Source organism: Tachyglossus aculeatus, chromosome 22, assembly GCF_015852505.1.
Source record: "Tachyglossus aculeatus isolate mTacAcu1 chromosome 22, mTacAcu1.pri, whole genome shotgun sequence".
In the NCBI taxonomy this organism is placed as follows: Eukaryota; Metazoa; Chordata; class Mammalia; order Monotremata; family Tachyglossidae; genus Tachyglossus; species Tachyglossus aculeatus.
The window spans coordinates 45,857,318-45,879,490 of NC_052087.1; the positions used below are offsets into that span (position 1 = coordinate 45,857,318).

Here is a 22,173-nt window from a genome sequence, read left to right on the forward strand (position 1 = left end):
CTAAGTGAGATGTGTTGTTCATAATAATAATAATGATGATGGCATTTGTTAAGCGTTTACTATGTGCAAAGCACTGTTCTAAGTGCTGGCCATATCTATTCTATTTATTTTATTTTGTTAGTATGTTTGGTTTTGTTCTCTGTCTCCCCCTTCTAGACTGTGAGCCCACTGTTGGGTAGGGACTGTCTCTATATGTTGCCAACTTGTACTTCCCAAGCATTTAGTACAGTGCTCTTCAGACAGTAAGCGCTCAATAAATACGATTGATTGATTGATTGATTGCTGGGGAGGATACAAGGTGATCAGGTTGTCCCATGTGGGGCTCACAGTCTTAATCCCCATTTTACAGATGAGGTAATTGAGGCACAGAGAAGTTGACTTGTCACACAGCTGACAATTGGCAGAGCAGGGATTTGAACCCATGACCCCTGACTCCCAAGCCCGTGCTCTTTCCACTGAGCCATGCTGCTTCTCCTTAAGTAAGTTTATAGGTACTTAAGGAGCATCATGGCCTAGTGGATAGAGCCCGGGCCTGGGAGTCAGAAGGTCCTGGGTTCTAATCCCGCTCTGCCACTTGTCTGCTGTGTCATTTCACTTCTCTGTGCCTCAGTTACCTCATCTGTAAAATGGGGATCGAGACTGTGAGCTCCACGTGGGCCGGGGACTGTGTCCGACCCGATTTACTTGTATAATAATAATGGTATTTGTTAAGCACTTACTATGTGCCGAGCACTATTCTAAGCGCTGGGGTAGATATAAAGTAATCAGGTTGTCCCACGTGGGGCTCACAGTCTTAGTCCCCATTTTCCAGACGTGGTAACAGGCACAGAGAAGTTAAGTGACTTGCCCAAGGTCACACAGCAGACAAGTGGCAGATAAGTGCTCAATAAATACGATTGAATGAATGAATGAATCTTGCTCCTTCCAGGGACAGTTCTAAGACTGTGTAATTATGGCCTATTAATTTATTACATTGCATTTATTATTAATAGTAATTAATATTAATAACTTATTAATTGGTACCTCAATGAATGGCTGAGTAATTATGCCTGTTTACTTGTTTTGATACCTGTCTCCCCTCTTCTAGACTGTGAGCCCATTGTGGACAGGGATTGTCTCTACTTGTTGCTGAACTGTACTTTCCAAGCACTTAGTACAGTGCTCTGCACATAGTAAGCGCTCAATAAATATGATCGAATGAATGAATGAATATGGGATTAGAACCCACATCCTCAGACTCCCAAGCCCGTGCTCTTTCCACTAAATCATGCTGCTTCATGCTTGTATCCACCCCAGCGCTTAGTACAGTGCCTAGCACATAGTAAGTGCTTAACAGATACCACAATTATAAATGGTGTAGAAGTATAGACTCTAGACTGTAAACTCGTTGTGGGCAGGGAATGTGTCTATTGTTGTATTATAGCCTCCCAAGTGCTTATTACAATGCTCTTCACACAGTAAGTGCTCAATAAATGCGATTGAATGAAGGAAGTGCCGCAGAGGATTTGGTAAGGGGGGTGGGCTATGATGGGGGGAGATTTGACCCAAAATCAAAGGCGGAGGGAACCGACAATCTCACAGCTTGTCCACTCTCTGGTTCCACCTCCCTCTCTGACCCCAGGAGGGGAAGTCTTTTAAAGGCCGGCCCAAAGCCGGACACGACGTCTCCTCTTCATCCGGACAAGTGTAGCTTAGTGGATAGAGCACTGGCTTGGGAGTCAAGGATGTGGGTTCTAATCCCGGCTCCGCCACTTGCCTGCTGTGTGACCTTGGGCAAACCACTTAATTTCTCTGTGCCTCAGTTACCTCATCTGTAAAATGGGGATTAAAACCGTGAGCCCCCGAGGGGCAACCTGATTACTTGTATCTACCCCTGCGCTTAGAACAGTGCTTGGCACATAGTAAGAGCTTAGCAAATACCATAATAATGATAATAATAATTATTATTGAAGTTGCAAGCGGTGTTGCCAATTTGTACTTCCCAAGCGCTTAGTACAGTGCTCTGCACATAGTAAGCGCTCAATAAATACGATTGATGATGATGATGATGATGGGTTAATCCTTCGAGGTTGCTGATGCCGACACTGCCCCCTCGTGGCCACACAGATCACAACATGACGGGGTGGGGGTAATTAATAATAATAATAAATACGGTATTTAATAATAATAATAATGATGGAATTTATTAAGCGCTTACTATGTGCAAGCACTGTTCTAAGCGCTGGGGAGGCTGCAAGGTGATCAGGTTGTCCCATGGGGGGCTCACAGTCTCAATCCCCATTTTACAGATGAGGTAACTGAGGCACAGAGAAGTTAAGTGACTCGCCCAAAGTCACACAGCTGACAATTGGCAGAGCCGGGGTTTGAACCCATGACCTCTGACTCCAAAGCCCGTGCTCTTCTCCACTGAGCCACACTGCTTCTCGCTTATTTGTTAAGCGCTTACTATGCGCCAAGCACTGTTCTGAGTGCTGGCACTGTGCTGGGGGGCGGGGCCGCACACAAGCACGAGGCGACGGATTTCCCCGGAAATGCAGAAGCCGAAATTTCACCGGACTGTTTTTTGCTTTTTTTTTAATGCTCTTGGCTCTTTACATAGGAATGAAAACTCAGGCTACCCACAGGCCCTTCCCTTCAAGGATATGAATTGAAATCATTAAACAAAATCTACTGTGGTTGCTCTCCAGCCCAAACTGGTTCTCCGTTATATTAAATAAATATTAAATGCACGTTTTAAAAAAAAATGGTGTTAGCTTATTGTGCCAAGGAGCAGTATTCAGCCCTGAGGTAGATGCAGTGTGGCTTAGTGGAAACGGCACAAGCTTGGGAATCAAAGGATGTGGGTTCCAGTCCCACTCTAACACGTCTTTTGTGTGACCTTGTGCAAGTCATTTAACTTCTCTGTGCCTCAGTTACCTCATCTGTAAAATGGGGATTAAGACTGAGCCCACCATGGGACAACCTGATCACCTTGTATCTACCCCAGTGCTTGGCACATAGTAAGTGCTTAACAAATACCATTATTATTATTATTATTACAAGATTCATTCATTTAATCATCATCATCATCATCAATCGTATTTATTGAGCGCTTACTGTGTGCAGAGCACTGTACTAAGCGCTTGGGAAGTACAAGTTTGCAACATATAGAGACAGTCCCTACCCAACAGTGGGCACACTTACTATGTGCCAATCATTGTACTAAGCGCTTGGGAAAGTGCAATACAGCAATAAAGAGAGACAGTCCCTGTCCACAACAAACTCACAGTTTGGAGGGGTAGAGGGGAAGGGGGAGACAGGCATCAGTACAAATAAACAGACATCAATATAAATAAATAAAATTACAGATGAATACATAAGTGTTGTGGGACGGGGAGAGGAGGGAAGAGCAAAGGGAGCAAGTCAGGGCGACGCAGAAGACAGTGGGAGATGAGGAAAAGTGGGGCTTAGTCTGGGAAGGCCTCTTGGAGGAGATGGGCCTTCAGTAAGGCTTTGAATCAGATTGAACACAGTCCACGTCCCAAGAGGGGATCGCAATCTTAATCCCCATTTTACAGATGAGGACACTGAGGCACAGTGAAGTTAAATGACTTGACCAAAGTTACACAGCAGATCAACAGCTCCCAACCCCATTATGTTCCCCTGGGACATGGAGAGGAGGAAACAATACTGCTCGATCGGCTAGTTGTGGCTGAAGCATCATCCTGTTTGAAGGCAGGAGGTTGGACTAGATGACCCCGGCAAGTTCCATTCAGCTCTAAAGTAATGTGGAAAGCCATCAGACAAAGCCTCAGTCAATGCTGCATCTCCACTAAAAACTGGCAGTCGAGCAACCTGGCAGACCAGTCTGACGCTGTTGTACTCTTCCAAGTGCTTAGTGCAGTGCACTGCACATAGAAAGTGCTTAGTAAATACCATTGATTGATTGACTGGTGTCCCACAACCACGTTAGGGGTGGAAGCTCAAAAATGATCAGGAGACTGAGGCAGAGGTGAAATCAGCAGCAGGAGTTGCAGATAACACAGCTGCTGATAAAGGACAGGTTTTGTGTAGATTCAGACTGGTTGAGGTTGAATCTGGCATGAACCTTTATACACACTCACTCTCTCACGCGACTATGAGCCTACTGTGGGCAGGGAATGTGTCTTTGTTGTTGTTGAACTTTCCCAAGCACTTACTGAAGTGCTTCGCACACAGTTAAGTGCTCAATAAATATGATTGAATGAAAGAACCTCCCCAGCAAGAAAAAGCAACATGGCCTAGTGGATACAGCACTGGCCCGGGAGTCAGAGGTCTTGGGTTCTAATACCAATTTCTCCACTTCGTTGTTTTGTGACTTTGGGCAAGTCGATTCACTGTGACCTTGTGCAAGTCATTTAACTTCTCTGTGCCTCAGTTACCTCACCTGTAAAATGGGAATTAAGACTGTGAGCCCTGTGGGGAACAACCTGATAACCTTGTATTTGTACAAGTTTCCTTAGCTGCAAAATGGGGATTGACCATCTGTTCTCCTTCTCCCTTTAGACTTGTAAATCCTGTGTGGGACAAGGACTGTGTCCAACTCCTTTATCTTATGTCAATGAATCAATCAATTGTATTTATTGAGTGCTTACTGTGAGCAGAGCAATGCAGTGGCATTAAGTGCTTGGAGAGTATCAATCCATCTATCAGTCAATGGTATTTATACCACAATTATTATTATTCATTCATTCAATCGTATTTATTGAGCGCTTACTGTGTGCAGGGCACTGTATTAAGCGCTTGGGAAGTCCAAGTTGGCAACATAATTATTATGATTATTATTGTTATCATTAAGTACTTAAGAAGAAGCATGGTCTAGTCAGCACTTAGAACAGTGCTTGGCACATAGTAAGCACTTAACAAATACCATCACTATTAGTAGTAGTAGTGCAAAGATCACAGGCCTGAGAGTCAAAGGTCGTGGGTTCTAATCCCAGCTCCACATGTCTGCTGTGTGATCTTGGGCAAGTCACTTCACTCCTGTGTGCCTCAGTTACCTCATCTGTAAAATGGGGATTAAGACTGTGAGCCCCACAAGGGACTACGTTTAACCTGATTAGCTCATATCTACCGCAGCATTTAGCACAGTGCCTGGCATTCATTCATATTTATTGAGTGCTTACTGTGTGCAGAGCACTGTACTAAGTGCTTGGGAAGTACAAGTTGGCAACACATAGAGACGGTCCCTACCCAATAACGGGCTCACAGTCAAGAAGGAGGAGACAGACAACAAAACAAAATATATAAACAAAATAAAATAGAATAGTAAATGTGTACAAGTAAAATAGAGTAATAAATCTGTACAAACGTATATACAGGTGCTGCGGGGAGGGGAAGAAGGTAGGGCCGGGGGATGGGGAGGGGGAGAGGAAGGAGGGGGCTCAGTCTGGGAAGGCCTCCTGGAGGAGGTGAGCTCTCAGTAGGGCTTCGAAGGGAGGAAGAGAGCAAGCTTGGCAGATGTGCAGAGGGAGGGCATTCCAGGCCAGGGAGTCGGCGGCGGGACAGGCGAGAACGAGGCACAGTGAGGAGGTTAGCAGCAGCAGAGGAGCAGAGGGTGCGGGCTGGGCTGGAGAAGGAAAGAAGGGAGGTAAAATAGGAGGGGGCGAGGTGATGGACAGCCTTGAAGCCGAGAGTGAGGAGTTTTTGCCTGATGCTTAGGTTGAATGGTAGCCACTGGAGGTTTTTGAGGACGGCAGTAACATGCCCAGAGCGTTTCTGCACAAAGATGATCCGGGCAGCAGCGTGAAGTATAGATTGAAGTGGGGAGAGACAGGAGGATGGGAGATCAGAGAGGAGGCTGATGCAGTAATCCAGTCGGGATAGGATGAGATTGAACCAGCAGGGTAGCGGTTTGGATGGAGAGGAAAGGGCGGATCTTGGCGATGTTGCCGAGGTGAGACTGGCAGGTTTTGGTGACGGATTGGATGTGAGGGGTGAACAAGAGAGCAGAGTTGAGGATGACACCAAGGTTGCGGGCTTGTGAGATGGGAAGGATGGTAGTGCCGTCAACAGTGATGGGAAAGTCAGGAAGAGGGCAGGGTTTGGGAGGGAAGATAAGGAGTTCACAGTCTTGGATATATTGAGTTTTAGATGGCGGGCAGACATCCAGATGGAGGTCTTGAAGGCAGGAGACACGGGGCGAGAGACTTCATAAAATGAGAGGGAATGGGGTCAGAAGCCCAGGTGGCTGGAGTAGCACTTGAGAGGAGGGAGGAGATCTCATCTGAGGATACTGCTGGGAAAGATGGGAGAGTAGCGGAGAGGGTTGGAGAGCAGGGAGGAGTGACTTTGGGGAGCTCAGACCTGATGGGAGTTCATTTTACTAATGAAATAGGAGGCCAGATAGTTGGGGGTGAGGGAAGGAGGAGGGGGAGGAACAGGGGGCCTGAGAAGGGAGTTAAATGTACAGAAGAGCTGATGGGGATGATGGGCATGGATGCCAATAAGGGAGGAGAAATAGTTTTGTCTGGCACATAGTAAGTGCTTAACAAATGACATTTAAACTAAGTACAATACCACAATTGTTATGTGACCCTGCCAGAGGTTTTACCGGTGCCTAGACTACACCTGAGGGGTCCCTGCTTTTGAGAAGGAGGAACCAGGGTGGCAGATGTTTTCCTCCCTCTCCTGTATCACCGTCTGCAGAGGGACACATCCGAGCCAAGCCACCCACTGACCCGAGTTGACTCCAGCGCCTGTTTCTGCAGAAAATCCCAGAGAATTGATTCTCAACTCCTTCTGTCGGCTGCTGTCTGGTTTCTGAATGAAAGGGGTCTGTGTCCAGTCTCTAGACTGTAAGCTTGTCATGGGCAGGGAATTTGTCTGTTACATGGTATTCTTTTGAACGCTTAATACAGTGCCCTGCATATTGAAAGCTCAATAAATACCATCGATTGAAGCAGGAAGCAGCATGGCTTAGTGGATAAGAGCACAGGCCTGGGAGCTTCTACAGGTCTCAATTTCCTCATCTGTAAAATGGGAATATCTATCTGCTCTTAGACTATGAGGCTAATGTTAGGACAAGGACTGTGCAATGGCCCCAGCCCTGACGGAGCACATTCTTAATACATGCCATGATTATCATTGATTCAACCTGGAATGATTTTCCCGATTACTTCAGAAGCCGGATTTTACTTGTCTGCAGTGTTAGAGACCAACTATACGATTTCTAAGACAAAGTATTTCGAGAAAGCTACTCATTTCCCCTTTATTGAAAAGTATTGTGTTCTAATGGTTAGGGCACAGGCAGGCCTGAGTGCCAGAGAACCCAAGCTCTAATCCCAGCTCTGCAACGTTGGGCAAATCATTTCACTTCTTGGTGTCTCAATTGCCCCATCAAAACATGTCCTTTTTCCTCAAACTGTGAGCCCCATATGGGATAACAATTGTCCACTCCAGTGCTTAGTGAAGTGTTTGGCACAAAGGAAGCACCCAACAAAAATTATTCACTCCACTAAAGGTCTTTTGCTTCCATGATACATTGCCAAGTGCTTAGTGAATGAATTACTTGGCACCTCAATAACCATTCAATAAATACCATCTAGATTAACTGCTAAGGTTAATTCCCATGAATTTCTTACCTTTTTAAGTCATTTTAACAATAGCAGTTTTTAACAAAGAAAAGCCCACCTGACACGACTTCTCCAGACCCTGCCACTCATCCGTCCCAGAAGAGCAGAGTTTTAAATACATACTTGAGGTTGCCACTTTTCTAGCTCAATGAAGGCACAGTAAGTGTACAAGCTAAACCAGAATTAAAAATCAGTTTTCATCCAAAACTGAATTGCCCAAAAGGTAGTAAAGCATTTCTATACTCCATTACATTCCTCTGGCTCTCTCCAGCTTCTGCCCTAAAGACTAGATTTTTTTCCCAGAAATATTAATATTTATTGAACAGTTACTGTATGCAGGGCACTGTAGTAAGCACTTGAGAATGCATGCAGCAGAAACTCACCTCCTATCCACAAGCTTACAGTTTAGAGGGGGAGACAGACTTCAGTGTCCTCAGAAGTTAATTAATAACCATCAATTAAAACAGTTATGACTATTCTAATTAATCTCTGAGTATATAACTAGTTTTCCTGCTGGGGATGAGTCATTGGAGGAAATGTAAATCTGGGCTTCAAGAACTATGAGAAAAGCCTGTTGACCACATAAGTGATCAATTCCAGCACTAGCACTAGTATTGATGCTTCTTCACTTGTTTTGATGTCTGTCTCCCCCTTTCTAGACTGAAAGCCCAGTGTGGGAAAGGATTGTTTCTCTTTATTGCAGAATCGTACTTTCCAAGCACTTAGTGCAGTACTCTGCACACAGTAAGCACTCAATAAATAAAACTGAATGAATGAATGTGTTGTTTTCATAAGAGACCACATATCCTGACACTTGTCTGCTATACATCCCTTATAAAAACACTGGATTAAGTGCTTTGGAGAATAAAACAATAGCTAGCCAAGATCACTATCCTCAAGCTTACAATCTAATGTGTGAATTAGACAAAAATGGTTTACAAATTGTGTGAGTAGGCTGAAGAACAAGGATATAGCAGTTCATGCAATTATATTTGAGAGCTTACTGTGTGCAGAGCACTGTACTAAGCACTTGGAAAGTACAATACAACAATAGAGACAATCCCTGCACACAATGGGCTTAGTCGGGGGAGCAGGAGGAAAGAGGAACAGACATCAAAACAAACATGCATCATTCACTCATTCAATTGTATTTTGTAAGTGCTGTGTGCAGAGCACTGTACTAAGCACTTAGCACTGAACTAATGCATCAGCATTAAAAATTTTCCTTCCTTTTGGCTTCCCCCTCTAGACAGTAAGGTCCTTATGGGTAGGGATCATGTCTGATTGCGTTGTATTGTATTCTCTCAAGCACCTAACACAGCGCTCTGCATCCAGTAAGTGCTCTGTAAATACTATTGAAGGGGCCCCTTTCCAGACTGTAAGCTCATTATGGGCAGAGAACATGTCTGTTAATTCTACTGTACTCTCCCAAGCGCTTAGAACATACAGTGCCCTGCACAAAGTTTTCAATAAATGCCACTGACAGAAGTCATTAACCATTTTTGAACTGAAAAGATTAGTCAACTTTTAGTTCTTTAAAATAGTAGCGACTTTCTAAATTCCTATGAGGGGATATTTGAGACACTGGCAATTAAAATTGTATTGTAGCTCCTTTTCACTATACTGGATGGATGGTTCAATTTTGTTGTTTCTTCCTCTTTGAAGATTGTAAGCTCCTTGGAATCAAGACTCACCACTACCAATTCCCTTACATTGTATTTTCAATCAATAGTATTTGAGTGCTTACTGTGTGCAGAGCACTGTACTAGGTACTTGAGAGCATACACTACATTACATTAGACTACATTAGAGAAGCAGTGTGGCTCCGTGGAAAGAGCCCGGGCTTTGGAGTCAGAGGTCATGGGTTCAAATCCCAGCTCCACCAATTGTCAGCTGTGTGACTGGGCAAGTCATTTAAGTTCTCCGTGCCTCAGTTCCCTCACCTGTAAAATGGGGATGAAGATTGTGAGCCCCATGTGGGACAACCTGATCACCTTGTATTCCCCCAGCGCTTAGAAGAGTGCTTTGCACATAGTAAGTGCTTAACAAATACCATCATTATTATTATACACTACAGAGTTGGTAGACATGCTCCCTATCCACACCATGCTTACAGTCTAGAATGGGGAGACAATGTAAATGAATTCCAGATATGTAGAAGTGCTGTGGGGCTGAGGCTGGGGTGATATTCAGTATATCAAAGCATTTCCTAAGCTCTTAGTACAGTATTCTGCACAGTAAGCCGCCCAATAAATACCAATGGTTGATACTGTTTTGGACAGCACCACTTCTATTTAATCCTCCTGTAGCTTGGAATCAAAGTGCCTGCGGGAATCTCACAAACAAAACCCACGTATGTATATACCTCAAGGGGCCACAGCATCGCCTTGATGCTGTGCTGTAGTAGGCGGAGGCAGCAGGCACAGTAGCCACCACAGCCTGCTATCCAGGTTAGCTGTTTTTTTGGCTTCCAGTTGAGCCAGTTCACCTAGGTAGTTCTTTGATCAGAAACCTTCAGCACAAATGGCCTAGCCCGGGAAGTCACTATCCCCACACCTGGCAAGGCTGGGAGCATCGCTGTCAATTTAATAATGGCACTTAGTGATCGCTTACTATGTGCAAAGCACTGTTCTAAGCGCTGGGGAGGTTGCAAGGTGATCAGGTTGTCCCACGTGGGGCTCACAGTCTTCATCCACATTTTACAAATAAGGGAACTGAGGCACAGAAGTTAAGTGACTTGCCAAAAGTCACACAGCTGACAATTAGCAGAGCCACGATTCAAACCCATGACCTCTAACTCCAAAGCCTGTGCTCTTTCCACTGAGCCACGCTGCAATTCTGTTGTAGTCTCCCAAGCACTTAGTACAGCACACATTAAGAGCTCAATAACTACAGCTGACTGACGGGGACGTCCTGCCCCTCAAAACACGCATTTGTTGGTTGGCCATTTTTCTTTCTCCAATAGGTATGTGGAAGGACAAAGTCACACAGCCTACAGGAAGAGTTGCTACAATACTCCAGAGGGGGGGAGAAACCAACCAGATAACACCACTTTTCTCCAAGCACAACTTACTCTTTCATTAAAAAGGGACACCTATATTTTAGACAAAAAGAAACACAAAAAGAGGAAACCATTTTCAGCATCACCTCATTTTATTCTTTAGTACACAAGAACTTATGCGACCAGGGCAGAGGCTGTGGACGATTCGCTGCAAGAAAAGAAAATGTAGCAATTAGTGGCCCCCCACAGCAAAGAGTTGCCTCCCCCAGGCTGGCCCAGAATGTCCACGAAGACACGGATACACTCACTCAGACATCCAAGGAAGGTTTAGCCAACATTAAGGAAAACCTTTCTGGTGGAAACTGCGAATGGTTCGGAAACCATCGTCATGGTGAGTGTTTCCACATACCTTGAGCAACACACTTCTGGGGTATGGTTGAGTGGGTGAGGTGTGTGGCAATATATTACAGCTACAAAGGGGAATGTGTATATGTATATTATGTATATTAACAATAAAGTGTTAATACTCACTACTTCCAGTTGGGTGGGAGAACTCTCTTAGTCTTGTAATAGCGAGCCAGCCTGTGAATTCGGCTCTCATTCAGGATCAGGCGGAACTTGGCATCCTTGTCCTAAAAATGAGACCAGTGAGGAGAAGTTACTCGAAGGGCCAGAGTTCCCGTTCTAGAGGCAGCTGGCACTGCTTACGGCAGACATTCGATTCACACGAGATGCGGGAATACAGATTAAGGAGTCATGAGGGAGCGGTGGCCCTTGAGGAAGCTTTGGAGACCGAAGAGAGGCCATCCTCATGAGGCTGTTTTTCAAACTGCCCACTTAAAACAAGAGCAGGATACATCTTGGAACTACGGATTGGGCGTCTGACCCACTGGGGACACTCACTCAGACATCCAAGGAAGGTTTAGCCAACACAAAGGAAAAACCTTTCTGGTGGAAACTGCGAATGGTACGGAAGCAATCATCACGGTGAGTGGGGCTACTATAACTGAATGCCAAAATTTAACTTTTCCTACTGCTACAAAATGCACGGCGCAAGATCTCGTGATGGCAAACATGGATGAATTCACCAGAATAAGTCAAGCCCCTTGTTACCTCAAACCAGTCTGTGGTGCTTTTGAGAAGTCCATACGTTCTGAGCCTTACACCTCCAAGCCACAGAACAGGCTACGCGTGAACCCCTTTTTACCTTTCTGTTTCTCTCAAGATGCTTGCGAACAGCAACGGCCTTCTTGATCAAGTGGTACAGATCCTCGGGCAGGTCAGGAGCAAGCCCCTTAGACTTCAGAATCCTCAAAATTTTGTTACCGGTAACAAAACGAACTTGAGCGACACCGTGAGAATCCCTCAGGATCACTCCTGTGGAGAAAAGTTAATGGAAAAAAAAAATGGTCCCACCACATAAAGCCCCTAAAAGCGTCATTTACCAAAATTCAATCAGGCATCCAAGGAAGGTTTTAAGTAGACAGCAGGGAAAACTTCTCTGGTGGAAACTGGATGGATGGTTTGGAGGCATTCACCAGTGAGCCACAGCACATTGGACACTTTAAACAAGATAGAGGTGGCACTATATTTAACTCACTTGATTTAACCGTTAACAAGAGGTTTAGCACCAAATCGGTCACCCACTGGGGCTACATCATTGAATGCTATTCAGGGCCATACCCCCAGCCCTGGCTGCTGAGCTGTGTGGCTTAATGGAAAGAACCCAGACCTGCGAATCAGAGGACCTGGGTTCTAATCCCCACTGTACCTATGTGACTTTCTTTGGGTCTCACTCTCATCTGTAAAATGGGGGTTCAGTACCTGTTCTCCCTCCTTCCTGACCTGAGCCTCCTGTAGAACAGGGACCAAATCATACCTGATCATCTTTTATCTACTGCAGTGCTTAGCATATAGTGAGTGACCTGTAGACACTTCACATTTGCCCCAACCTCCCAGGACTCTTGTACATAGCTTTAAATTTATTATTAATTAGTCATATGAATGAATATTGATGTTCATCTCCCTTGCTACACTGTAAAATCTTTATGTGCAGGGAACGTTACTGCTAATTCTGCTGTGTTGCGCTCTCATCATCATCATCAATCGTATTTATTGAGCGCTTACTATGTGCAGAGCACTGTACTAAGCGCTTGGGAAGTACAAATTGGCAACACTCTCCCAAACGCTTAGAACAGTACTCTGCTGTACATAACAACTGTGATATTTGTTAAGCGCTATGTGTCCGGCACTCGAACACCAAGGTAAATACAAGACAGGTTGGACACAGTCCCTGTCCCAGGTGGGGCTCAGTCTCAATTTTTCAGATGAAGTAACTGAAACACTGGAGAGAAATGACTTGCCCAAGGCCACACAGCGGACAAATGGAGAAGTCAGAATTAGAACCCATCACCTTCTGACTCCCAGGCCTGTGTCCTGTTATGCCATAAGCGCTCAATAAATAGAAGCAGAGTGGCACAGTGGAAAGAGCACAGGTTTGGGAAACCAGAAGGCATGGATTCTAATCCTGCCTCCACCACTTGTCTGCTGTGTGGGCCCGCTGTTGGGTAGGGACTGTCTCTATGTGTTGGGACTTGTACTTCCCAAGCGCTAAATACAGTGCTCTGCACACAGTTAGCACTCAATAAATACGATTGACATTGGGCAAGTCACTTAACTACCCTGTGCCTAAATTCTCTCCTCTTTAAAATGGGGATTAAGAGAGAGTCCCATGTGGGGCACCCTGAATACCTCGTATCTACCCCAGCAGTCTATACTCTGCTGCCCGGATTATCTTTGTGCAGAAACGCTCTGGTCATTTTACCACCCTCCTCAAAAATCTCCAGAGGCTGCCCGTCAACCTACGAATCAAGCGAAAACTCACTCTCGGTTTCAACTCACACTCACTTCTCCATCACCTCGCCCCCTCCTACCTTACCTCCCTTCTTTTCTTCTCCAGCCCAGCCCGCACCCTCCGCTCCCGCTAACCTCCTCACTGCGCCTCGTTCTCACCTGTCCCACTGTCGACCCCCGGCCCGGAATGCCCTCCCTCCGCACATCCGCCAAACTAGCTCTCTTCCTCCCTTCAAATCCCTACTGAGAGCTCGCCTCCTCCAAGAGGCCTTCCCAGACTGAGCCTTTTTCCTCTCTTCCCCATCCCCCCTGCCCTACCTCCTTCCCCCCCCCCCAGCACTTGCATATATTTTACAGATTTGTTACTCTATTTTACTTGTACATATCTACTATTCTATTTATTTTGTTAATGATGTACATATAGGTTTAATTCTATTTGTTCTATTTTAACACCTGTCTACATGTTTTGTCTGTCTCCCCCTTCTAGACTGTGAGCCCTTTGTTGGGTAGGGACCATCTCTATATGGTGCCAACTTGTAATTCTCAAGTGCTTAGTACAGTGAGAAAACAGTGAGCGCTCAATTAATACGACTGAATGAATGAATGAACACTGCCTGGCATGCAGTGTGGCTTTGGGGAAAGAGCACGGGTTTGGGAAGTCAAAGGATGAGGGTTCTAATCACACCTCCGCCACTTGTCTGCTGTGTGACCTTGGGCAAGTCACTTAACTTCTCTGTGCCTCAGTTCCCATCTTTAAAATGGGATTAAGACTGTGTGCCCCACGGGGGGCAACCTGATTACCTTGTATCTACCCTGCGCTTGGAACAGTACTTGGCACATAGTAAGCGCTTAACAAATACCCTCATTACTTGTTTTGTTGGCTGTCTCCACCTTCTAGATTATGAAATATTAATAATGGCATTTATTAAGCACTTACTACGGGAAAAGCACTGTTCTAAGCACTGGGGAGGTTACAAGGTGATCAGGTTGTCCCACGGGAGGCTCAGTCTTAATCCCCATTTTAATAATAATGATAGCGTTTATTAAGCGCTTACTATGTATAAGGCACTGTTCTAAGCACTGGGAAGGTTACAAAGTGATGAGGTTGTCCCATGGGGGGCTCACAGAATTCATCCCCATTTTACAGATGAGGGAACTGAGGCACAGAGAAGTGAAGTGACTTGCCCAAAGTCACACTGCTGACAGTTGGCGGAGACGGGATTAGAACCCATGACCACTGACTCACTCTGAGCCCTACTGAGAGCTCACCTCCTCCAGGAGGCCTTCCCAAATGAGCCCCCCTTCCTCTCCCCCTCCCCAACCCCCCAACCCTACAGCACCTGTATGTGTATAGGTTTGTACATATTTATTACTCCATTTATTTTACTTGTACATATTTATTCTATTGATTTTATTTTGTTAATATGTTTTGTTTTGTCTGTCTCCCCCTTCTAGACTGTGAGCCTGCTGTTGGGTAGGGACCATCTCTATATGTTGCCAACCTGTACTTCCCAAGTGCTTAGTACAGTGCTCTGCACACAGTAAACGCTCAATAAATACGATTGAATGAATGAATGACTCCACTGCGAGCTCTTTCCACTGTGCCACGTTACTTCTCTAGAGTCTTTACAAGAGGGACCCACACACATCCCCCGGGGTCACGAGGCCAATCGTATTTATTAAGCGCTTACTGTGTACAGAGCACTGTACTAAGCGCTTGGGAAGTACAAGTTGGCAACATATAGAGACAGTCCCTACCCAACAGCTGGCTCACAGTCTAGAAGGGGGAGACAAACAAAACATATTAACAAAATAAAATAAATATAATAAATATGTTCAAGTAGAGTAAATAAATATTCATTCATTCAATCATTTCATTAATTCATTCAATCGTATTTATTGAGCGCTTACTGTGTGCAGAGCACTGTACTAAGCGCTTGCGAAGTACAAGCTGGCAACATATAGAGATGGTCCCCACCCAACAGTGGGTTCACAGTCTAGAAGGGGGAGACAGATGACAAAACAAAACATATTAACAAAATAAAATAGAATAAATATGTACAAATAAAATAGAGAAATAAGAATTCATTCATTCAATCATATTTATTGAGCGTTTACTGTGTGATGGTGATGATGGCATTAAGGGCTTACTATGAGCAAAGCACTGTTCTAAGCGCTGGGGTAGAGACAAGGTAATCAAGTTGTCCCACGTGGGGCTCACTGACTTCATCCCCATTTTCCAGATGAGGTAACTGAAGCCCAGAGAAGTTAAGTGACTTGCCCAAAGCCACACAGCTGACAAGTGGCGGAGCTGAGATTTGAAACCATGACCTGACTCCAAAGCCCGGGCTCTTTCCACTGAGCCACGCTGCTTCAGAGCACTGTGCTAAGCCCTTGGGAAGTACAAGTTGGCAACAGAGAGAGACAGCCCCTACCCAACAGTGGGCTCACAGTCTAGAAAGGGGAGGCACACAACAAAACACAACATATTAACAAAATAAAATAAATAGGATAAATATGTACAAGTAAACTAGAGTAATAAATCTGAACAAACATATATACAGGTGCTGTGGGGAGGGGAAGGAGGTAGGGCGGGGGGGTGAGGAGGGGGAGAGGAAGTAGGGGGCTGAGTGTGGGAAGGCCTCCTGGAGGAGGTGAGCTCTCAGTAGGGCTTTGAAGGGAGGAAGAGAGCTAGCTTGGCAGATGTGGGGAGGGAGGGCATTCCGGGCCAGGGGGAGGACGTGGGCCGGGGGTCAACCGTGGGACAGGCGAGAACGAAGCCCAGTGAGGAGGAGAGCGGCGGCAGAGGAGTGGAGGGTGCGGGCTGGGCCGTAGGAGAGAAGGGAGGTGAGGTAGGAGGGGGCGAGGGGGTGGACAGCCTTGAAGCCGAGAGTGAGGAGTTTTTGCCTGATGTGTAGGTTAGCTGGTAGCCACTGGAGGAAGAGAGCTAGCTTGGCGGATGTGCGGAGGGAGGGAATTCCGGGCCAAGGGGAGGACGGGGGCCGGGGGTCGGCGGCGGGACAGGCGGTGAGGCCGCACTCACCGATCTGGGACGGGGTCAGGCCCTTCTTGGCCAGCTTGTAGATCTGCTCCTTGACATCGTCGGACGTGAGCTTCAGCCACTAGGGAACGGAGGGGAGGCGATGGACAATAAATAGAATAAATATGTACAAACGGAATAAACACATTTGCTATCCTATTCATTTTGTTAATGATGTGCATCCATATATATATATATATCTGTACATATGCTTGTACGTATTTTATTTTGTTAAAATGTTTTGTCGTCTGTCTCCCCCTCCTAGACTGTGAGCCCGCTGTTGGGTAGGGACCGTCTCTAGATGTTGCCAACTTGGACTTCCCAAGCGCTTACTCCCGCTCGGCCCTCTCCACCGCCCCCATCTTACCTCCTTCCCTTCCCCACAGCACCTGTATATATGTTTGTACATATCTATCACTCTATTCATTTTACCTGTACATATCTATTCTACTTATTTTATTTTGTTAGTAAGTTTGGTTTTGTTCTCTGTCTCCCCCTTCTAGACTATGAGCCCGCTGTTGGGTAGGGACCGTCTCTAGATGTTGCCAACTTGGACTTCCCAGGCGCTTAGTTCAGTGCTCTGCACACAGGAAGCGCTTAGTAAATACGATTGATTGATTGATTAGTCCAGTGCTCTGCACACAGTAAGCGCTCAATCAATACGATTGAATGAATGAATGACTACAACTCCCTCCTACCTCACCTCCCTTCTCTCCTTCTCCAGCCCAGCCCGCACCCTCCGCTCCTCCGCCGCTAATCTCCTCCCCGTACCTCGTTCTCGCCTGTCCCGCCATCGACCCCCGGCCCACGTCCTCCCCCGGGCCTGGAATGTCCTCCCTCTGCCCATCCGCCAAGCTACCTCTCTTCCTCCCTTCAAGGCCTTACTGAGAGCTCACCTCCTCCAGGAGGCCTTCCCACACTCAGCCCCTTCCTTCCTCTCCCCCTCGTCCCCCTCTCCATCCCCCCGCCTTACCTCCTTCCCTTCCCCACAGCACCTGTATATATGTTTGTACATATTTATTACTCTATTTTACTTGTACACATCTATTCTATTTATTTTATTTTGTTGGTACGTTTGGTTTTGTTCTCTGTCTCCCCCTTTTAGACTGTGAGCCCGCTGTTGGGTAGGGACTGTCTCTATACGTGGCCAACTTGTACTTCCCCAGCGCTTAGTCCAGTGCTCTGCACACAGGAAGCGCTCAATAAATACGATTGATTGATTGATTAGTCCAGTGCTCTGCACACAGTAAGCCCTCAATAAATACGATTGATTGAGTGATTAGTCCAGTGCTCCGCACACAGTAAGCGCTCAATCAATACGACTGAATGAATGAAGGAGTGAATGAATGAATGAGGCTCAGGTTGTGGCACGCGGCCCCCGCTCCCTTCCCGACGGGCCCCGCGGCGCGCGAGGCTGCTCACCGTGGGGACGCTGCGGCGGTAGGGCAACGCCGACTGCGACAGGCCCTTTCTGGGGACAGAAAACAGGACAGTCAGGGGGAGGAAGAGGAGGAGGAGGAAGAAGAAGAAGAAGAAGAGGAAGAAGAGGAGGAGGAGGACACCACCAAACCGAGCCCGGGCCTCACCCCGGAGCGTGCATGCGACCCATGATGGCGGCGGCTCCACAGCCAAAAAGAGCGATGGCGAGGGAGGGCCGCAGGGAGTCACTCCGGACCCGCCCGACGCCGGAAGTGACGTCATCACGCAGCCCCCGCCCTGATGGGGGAGAGGCCTTCGGCGGCCAGCCTCATCCAGTCAGTCAGTCAGTCAGTCAGTCAGTCAGTCAGTCAATCAATCAATCAATCGTATTTATTGAGCGCTTACTGTGCAGAGCACTGGACTAAGCGCTTGGGAAGTACAAGTTGGCAACAGATAGAGGCGGCCCCTACCCAACAGTGTGCTCACAGTCTAGAAGGGGGGGACAGAGAACAAAACCAAACATGTGGACAGAATAAAATAAATAGAACAGATAGGTGCAAGTAAAATAGAGTGATAAATATCAATCAATCAATCGTATTTATTGAGCGCTTACTGTGTGCAGAGCACTGGACTAAGCGCTTGGGAAGTACACAAGTTGGCAACAGATAGAGGCGGCCCCTACCCAACAGTGTGCTCACAGTCTAGAAGGGGGGGACAGAGAACAAAACCAAACATGTGGACAGAATAAAATAAATAGAACAGATAGGTGCAAGTAAAATAGAGTGATAAATATCAATCAGTCAATTGTATTTATTGAGCGCTTACTGTGCAGAGCACTGGACTAAGCGCTTGGGAAGTACAAGTCGGCAACATACAGAGACGGCCCCTACCCAACAGCGGGCTCACAGTCTAGAAGGGGCAGACAGAGAACAAAACCAAACGTATTAACAGAATAAAATAAAAGACGGTCCCTGCCCAACCGCGGGCTCACAGTCTAGAAGGGGCAGACAGTGAACAAAACCAAACGTATTAACAGAATAAAATAAATAGAATAGATAGGTACAAGTAAAATAAAATAGAGTAATAAATATCAATCAATCAATCGTATTTATTGAGCGCTTACAAACATATATACATTCATTCAATCGTATTGAGCGCTTACTGTGTGCAGAGCACTGGACTAAGCTCCTGGGAAGTTCAAGTCGGCAACATGCAGAGACGGTCCCTGCCCAACCGCGGGCTCACAGTCTAGAAGGGGCAGACAGAGAACAAAACCAAACATAATTAACAAAATAAAATAAATAGAACAGATAGGTACAAGTAAAATAAATAGAGTGATAAATATCAATCAATCAATCGTATTTATTGAGCGCTTACTGTGTGCAGAGCACTGGACTAGGCGCTTGGGAAGTACAAGTTGGCAACATATAGAGACGGTCCCTACCCAACAGCGGGCTCACAGTCTAGAAGGGGCAGACAGAGAACAAAACCAAACATACTAACAAAATAAAATAAATAGAATAGATAGGTACAAGTAAAATAAGTAGAGTAATAAATATGTACAAACATATATACATTCATTCAATTGTATTTATTGAGGGCTTACTGTGTGCAGAGCACTGTACTAAGCGCTTGGGAAGTACAAGTCGGCAACATACAGAGTCGGTCCCTACCCAACAGTGGGCTCACAGTCCAGAAATCGTATTTATTGAGCGCTTACTATGTGCAGAGCACTTTACTAAGCGCTTGGGAAGGACAAGTTGGCAACATATAGAGACGGTCCCTACCCAACAGTGGGCTCACAGTCTAGAAATCGTATTTATTGAGCGCTTACTGTGTGCAGAGCACTGTACTAAGCGCTTGGGAAGTACAAGTTCGCAACATATAGAGACAGTCCCTACCCAACAGCGGGCTCAACCCTACATTCATTCATTCATTCATTCATTCATTCATTCAATCAATCAATCAATCGTATTTATTGAGCGCTTACTGTGTGCAGAGCACTGGACTAAGCGCTTATTCAATCGTATTTAACGATTTGCCTGAACCCCATGTGGGCAAGGGTTGTCGCCATTTGTTGCCCGTTTGGACTTTCCCCAGCGCTTAGTACAGTGCTGTGCACTCACTAAGAGCTCAATAAATACGATTGAGTGACAATAGGAAGAATGAATAAAAGAACTACATTTCCCGGCATGCAGTTGGCCGGGGCGGCCCCCGGCATGGCCGCTTGAGGGGGAGGGGGGGGGGGGGCTGTGATTCCCGGCATGCACTGGGCCAACCTGACCCTGAGGCCGTTTGGGCCGCCATGTGGCCCACAGCATCTGAGCCTGAAAGACCAGCCCCTTCTCATACTTATAATAATAATAATAGTATTTGTTAAGCGCCTACTAGGGAAGAGCACGGGATTTGGAGTCAGAGGTCATGGGTTCAAATCCCAGCTCTGCCAATTGTCAGCTGTGTGACTCTGGGCAAGTCACTTCCCTTCCTTGGGCCTCAGTTCCCTCATCTGTAAAATGAGGATTAAGACTGTGAGCCCCACGTGGGACAACCTGATCACCTTGTAGCCTCCCCAGCGCTTAGAGTGCTTAATAAATGCCATCATTATTATTACTATGTGCCAAGTAATAATAATAATAATAATGTTGGCATTGGATAAGCGCCTACTATGTGCCAAGTGATAATAATAATAATAATAATGTTGGTATTTGTTAAGCGCTTACTTTGTTCCAAACACTGAATTTCTTAGAGGTCTTATAACATGTCATGGCTCGATGGAAAGAGCCCAGGCTTGGGAGTCAGAGGTCACGGGTTCAAATCCTGGCTCCACCAATTGTCAGCTGTGTGACTTTGGGCAACTCACAACTTCCCTGGGCCTCAGTTACTCTATTTATTTTACTTATTACTCTATTTTACTACTACTCTATTTATTTTACTATTACTCTATTTTACTTGTACATATTTACTATTCTATTTATTTTATTTTGTTAATATATTTTGTTTTGTTGCCTGTCTTCCCCTTCTAGACTGTGAGCCCGTTGGTGGGTAGGGACCATCTCTATATGTTGCCAACTTGTACTTCCCAAGCGCTTAGTACAGTGCTCTGCACACAGTAAGCGCTTAATAAATATGATTGAATGAATGAATGAAGCACTTATTATGTGCAAAGCACTGTTCTAAGCGCTGGGGTAGATGCAAGGTAATCAGGTTGTCCCACGTGGGGCTCACAGTCATCATCCCCATTTTACAGATGAGGGAACTGAGGCCCAGAGAAGTGACTTGCCCAAAGTCACACAGCTGACAAGTGGCAGAGCTGGGATTTGAACCCACGACCTCTGACTCCAAAGCCCGTGCTCTTTCCACTGAGCCATGCTGTTCTAAGCTCTGAGGGATACAAGGAAATCAGGTTGCCTCACTTGGGGCTCACACTTTTAATCCCCATTTTACAACTGAGGGAACAGGCGCAGAGAGTAATAATGATGGCATTTGTTACGCAATTATGTGCAAAGCACTGTTCTAAACACTGGGGAGGATATTTATTTTATTTGTACATGTTTATTCTACTTATTTTATTTTGTTAATATGTTTTGTTTTGTTCTCTGTCTCCCCCTTCTAGACTGTGAGCCCACTGTTGGGTAGGGACCATCCCTATATGTTGCCAACTTGTACTTCCCAAGCGCTTAGTCCAGTGCTCTGCACACAATAAGCGCTCAATAAATACGATTGAATGTATGAATGAATACAAGGTGATCAGGTTGTCTCACGTGGGGCTCACAGTCTTAATCCCCATTATACAGATGAGGTCACTGAGGCTCAGAGAAGTTAAGTGACTTGCCCAAAGTCACACAGCTGACAAGTGGCAGAGCCGGGATTTAAACCCATGACCTCTGACTCTGAAGTCAGTGTTCCTTCCACTTGGCTACTGTGCAACCTTGAGCAAATCATTTTACTTCTCTGTGCCTCAGTTACCTCATCCATAAAATGGGGATCAAGACTGTGAGCCCCACATGGGACGGGGACTGTGTCCAACCAGATTTGGTTGAAATAATAATAATAGTAATAATAATGATATCTGTTAAGTGCTTACTATGTGTTGCCCGCCAGCGGACTTGGCATGACTGATTCCATTTTGTGCATACCGACAGGAACCCTCCATTTTGTGCAGGCCGAGAGAACAACTCCTTTTTGTATTTTATGCAAGGCTCAACAACAGAATGTCTTCAAGGCCAGGAACAAGTTACACCTATCTATGCAAGGTCGTAGGGCCGATA

General features: G+C 45.9%; 1 protein-coding gene and 2 non-coding genes across 3 annotated transcripts; all 3 read right to left on the bottom strand.

Annotated features, from left to right (window-relative positions):
* Positions 1-10,726: 10,726 nt before the first annotated feature.
* Positions 10,727-18,165, bottom strand: RPS13 (ribosomal protein S13). Its single transcript, XM_038764442.1, has 6 exons — positions 18,073-18,165; positions 17,909-17,957; positions 16,490-16,568; positions 11,801-11,970; positions 11,125-11,225; positions 10,727-10,801 (listed from the first exon to the last, which is right to left on the bottom strand). Exons 1-6 carry the CDS (start codon positions 18,093-18,095, stop codon positions 10,768-10,770), a joined length of 456 nt encoding a protein of 151 aa, XP_038620370.1. The 5' UTR covers positions 18,096-18,165; the 3' UTR covers positions 10,727-10,767.
* LOC119944396 lies at positions 10,898-10,988 on the bottom strand. The gene has a single exon (XR_005455878.1). It is a non-coding gene; the product is annotated as a small nucleolar RNA SNORD14 (small nucleolar RNA).
* On the bottom strand, positions 11,493-11,584 carry LOC119944384. Its single transcript, XR_005455868.1, has one exon. It is a non-coding gene; the product is annotated as a small nucleolar RNA SNORD14 (small nucleolar RNA).
* Positions 18,166-22,173: the final 4,008 nt, after the last annotated feature.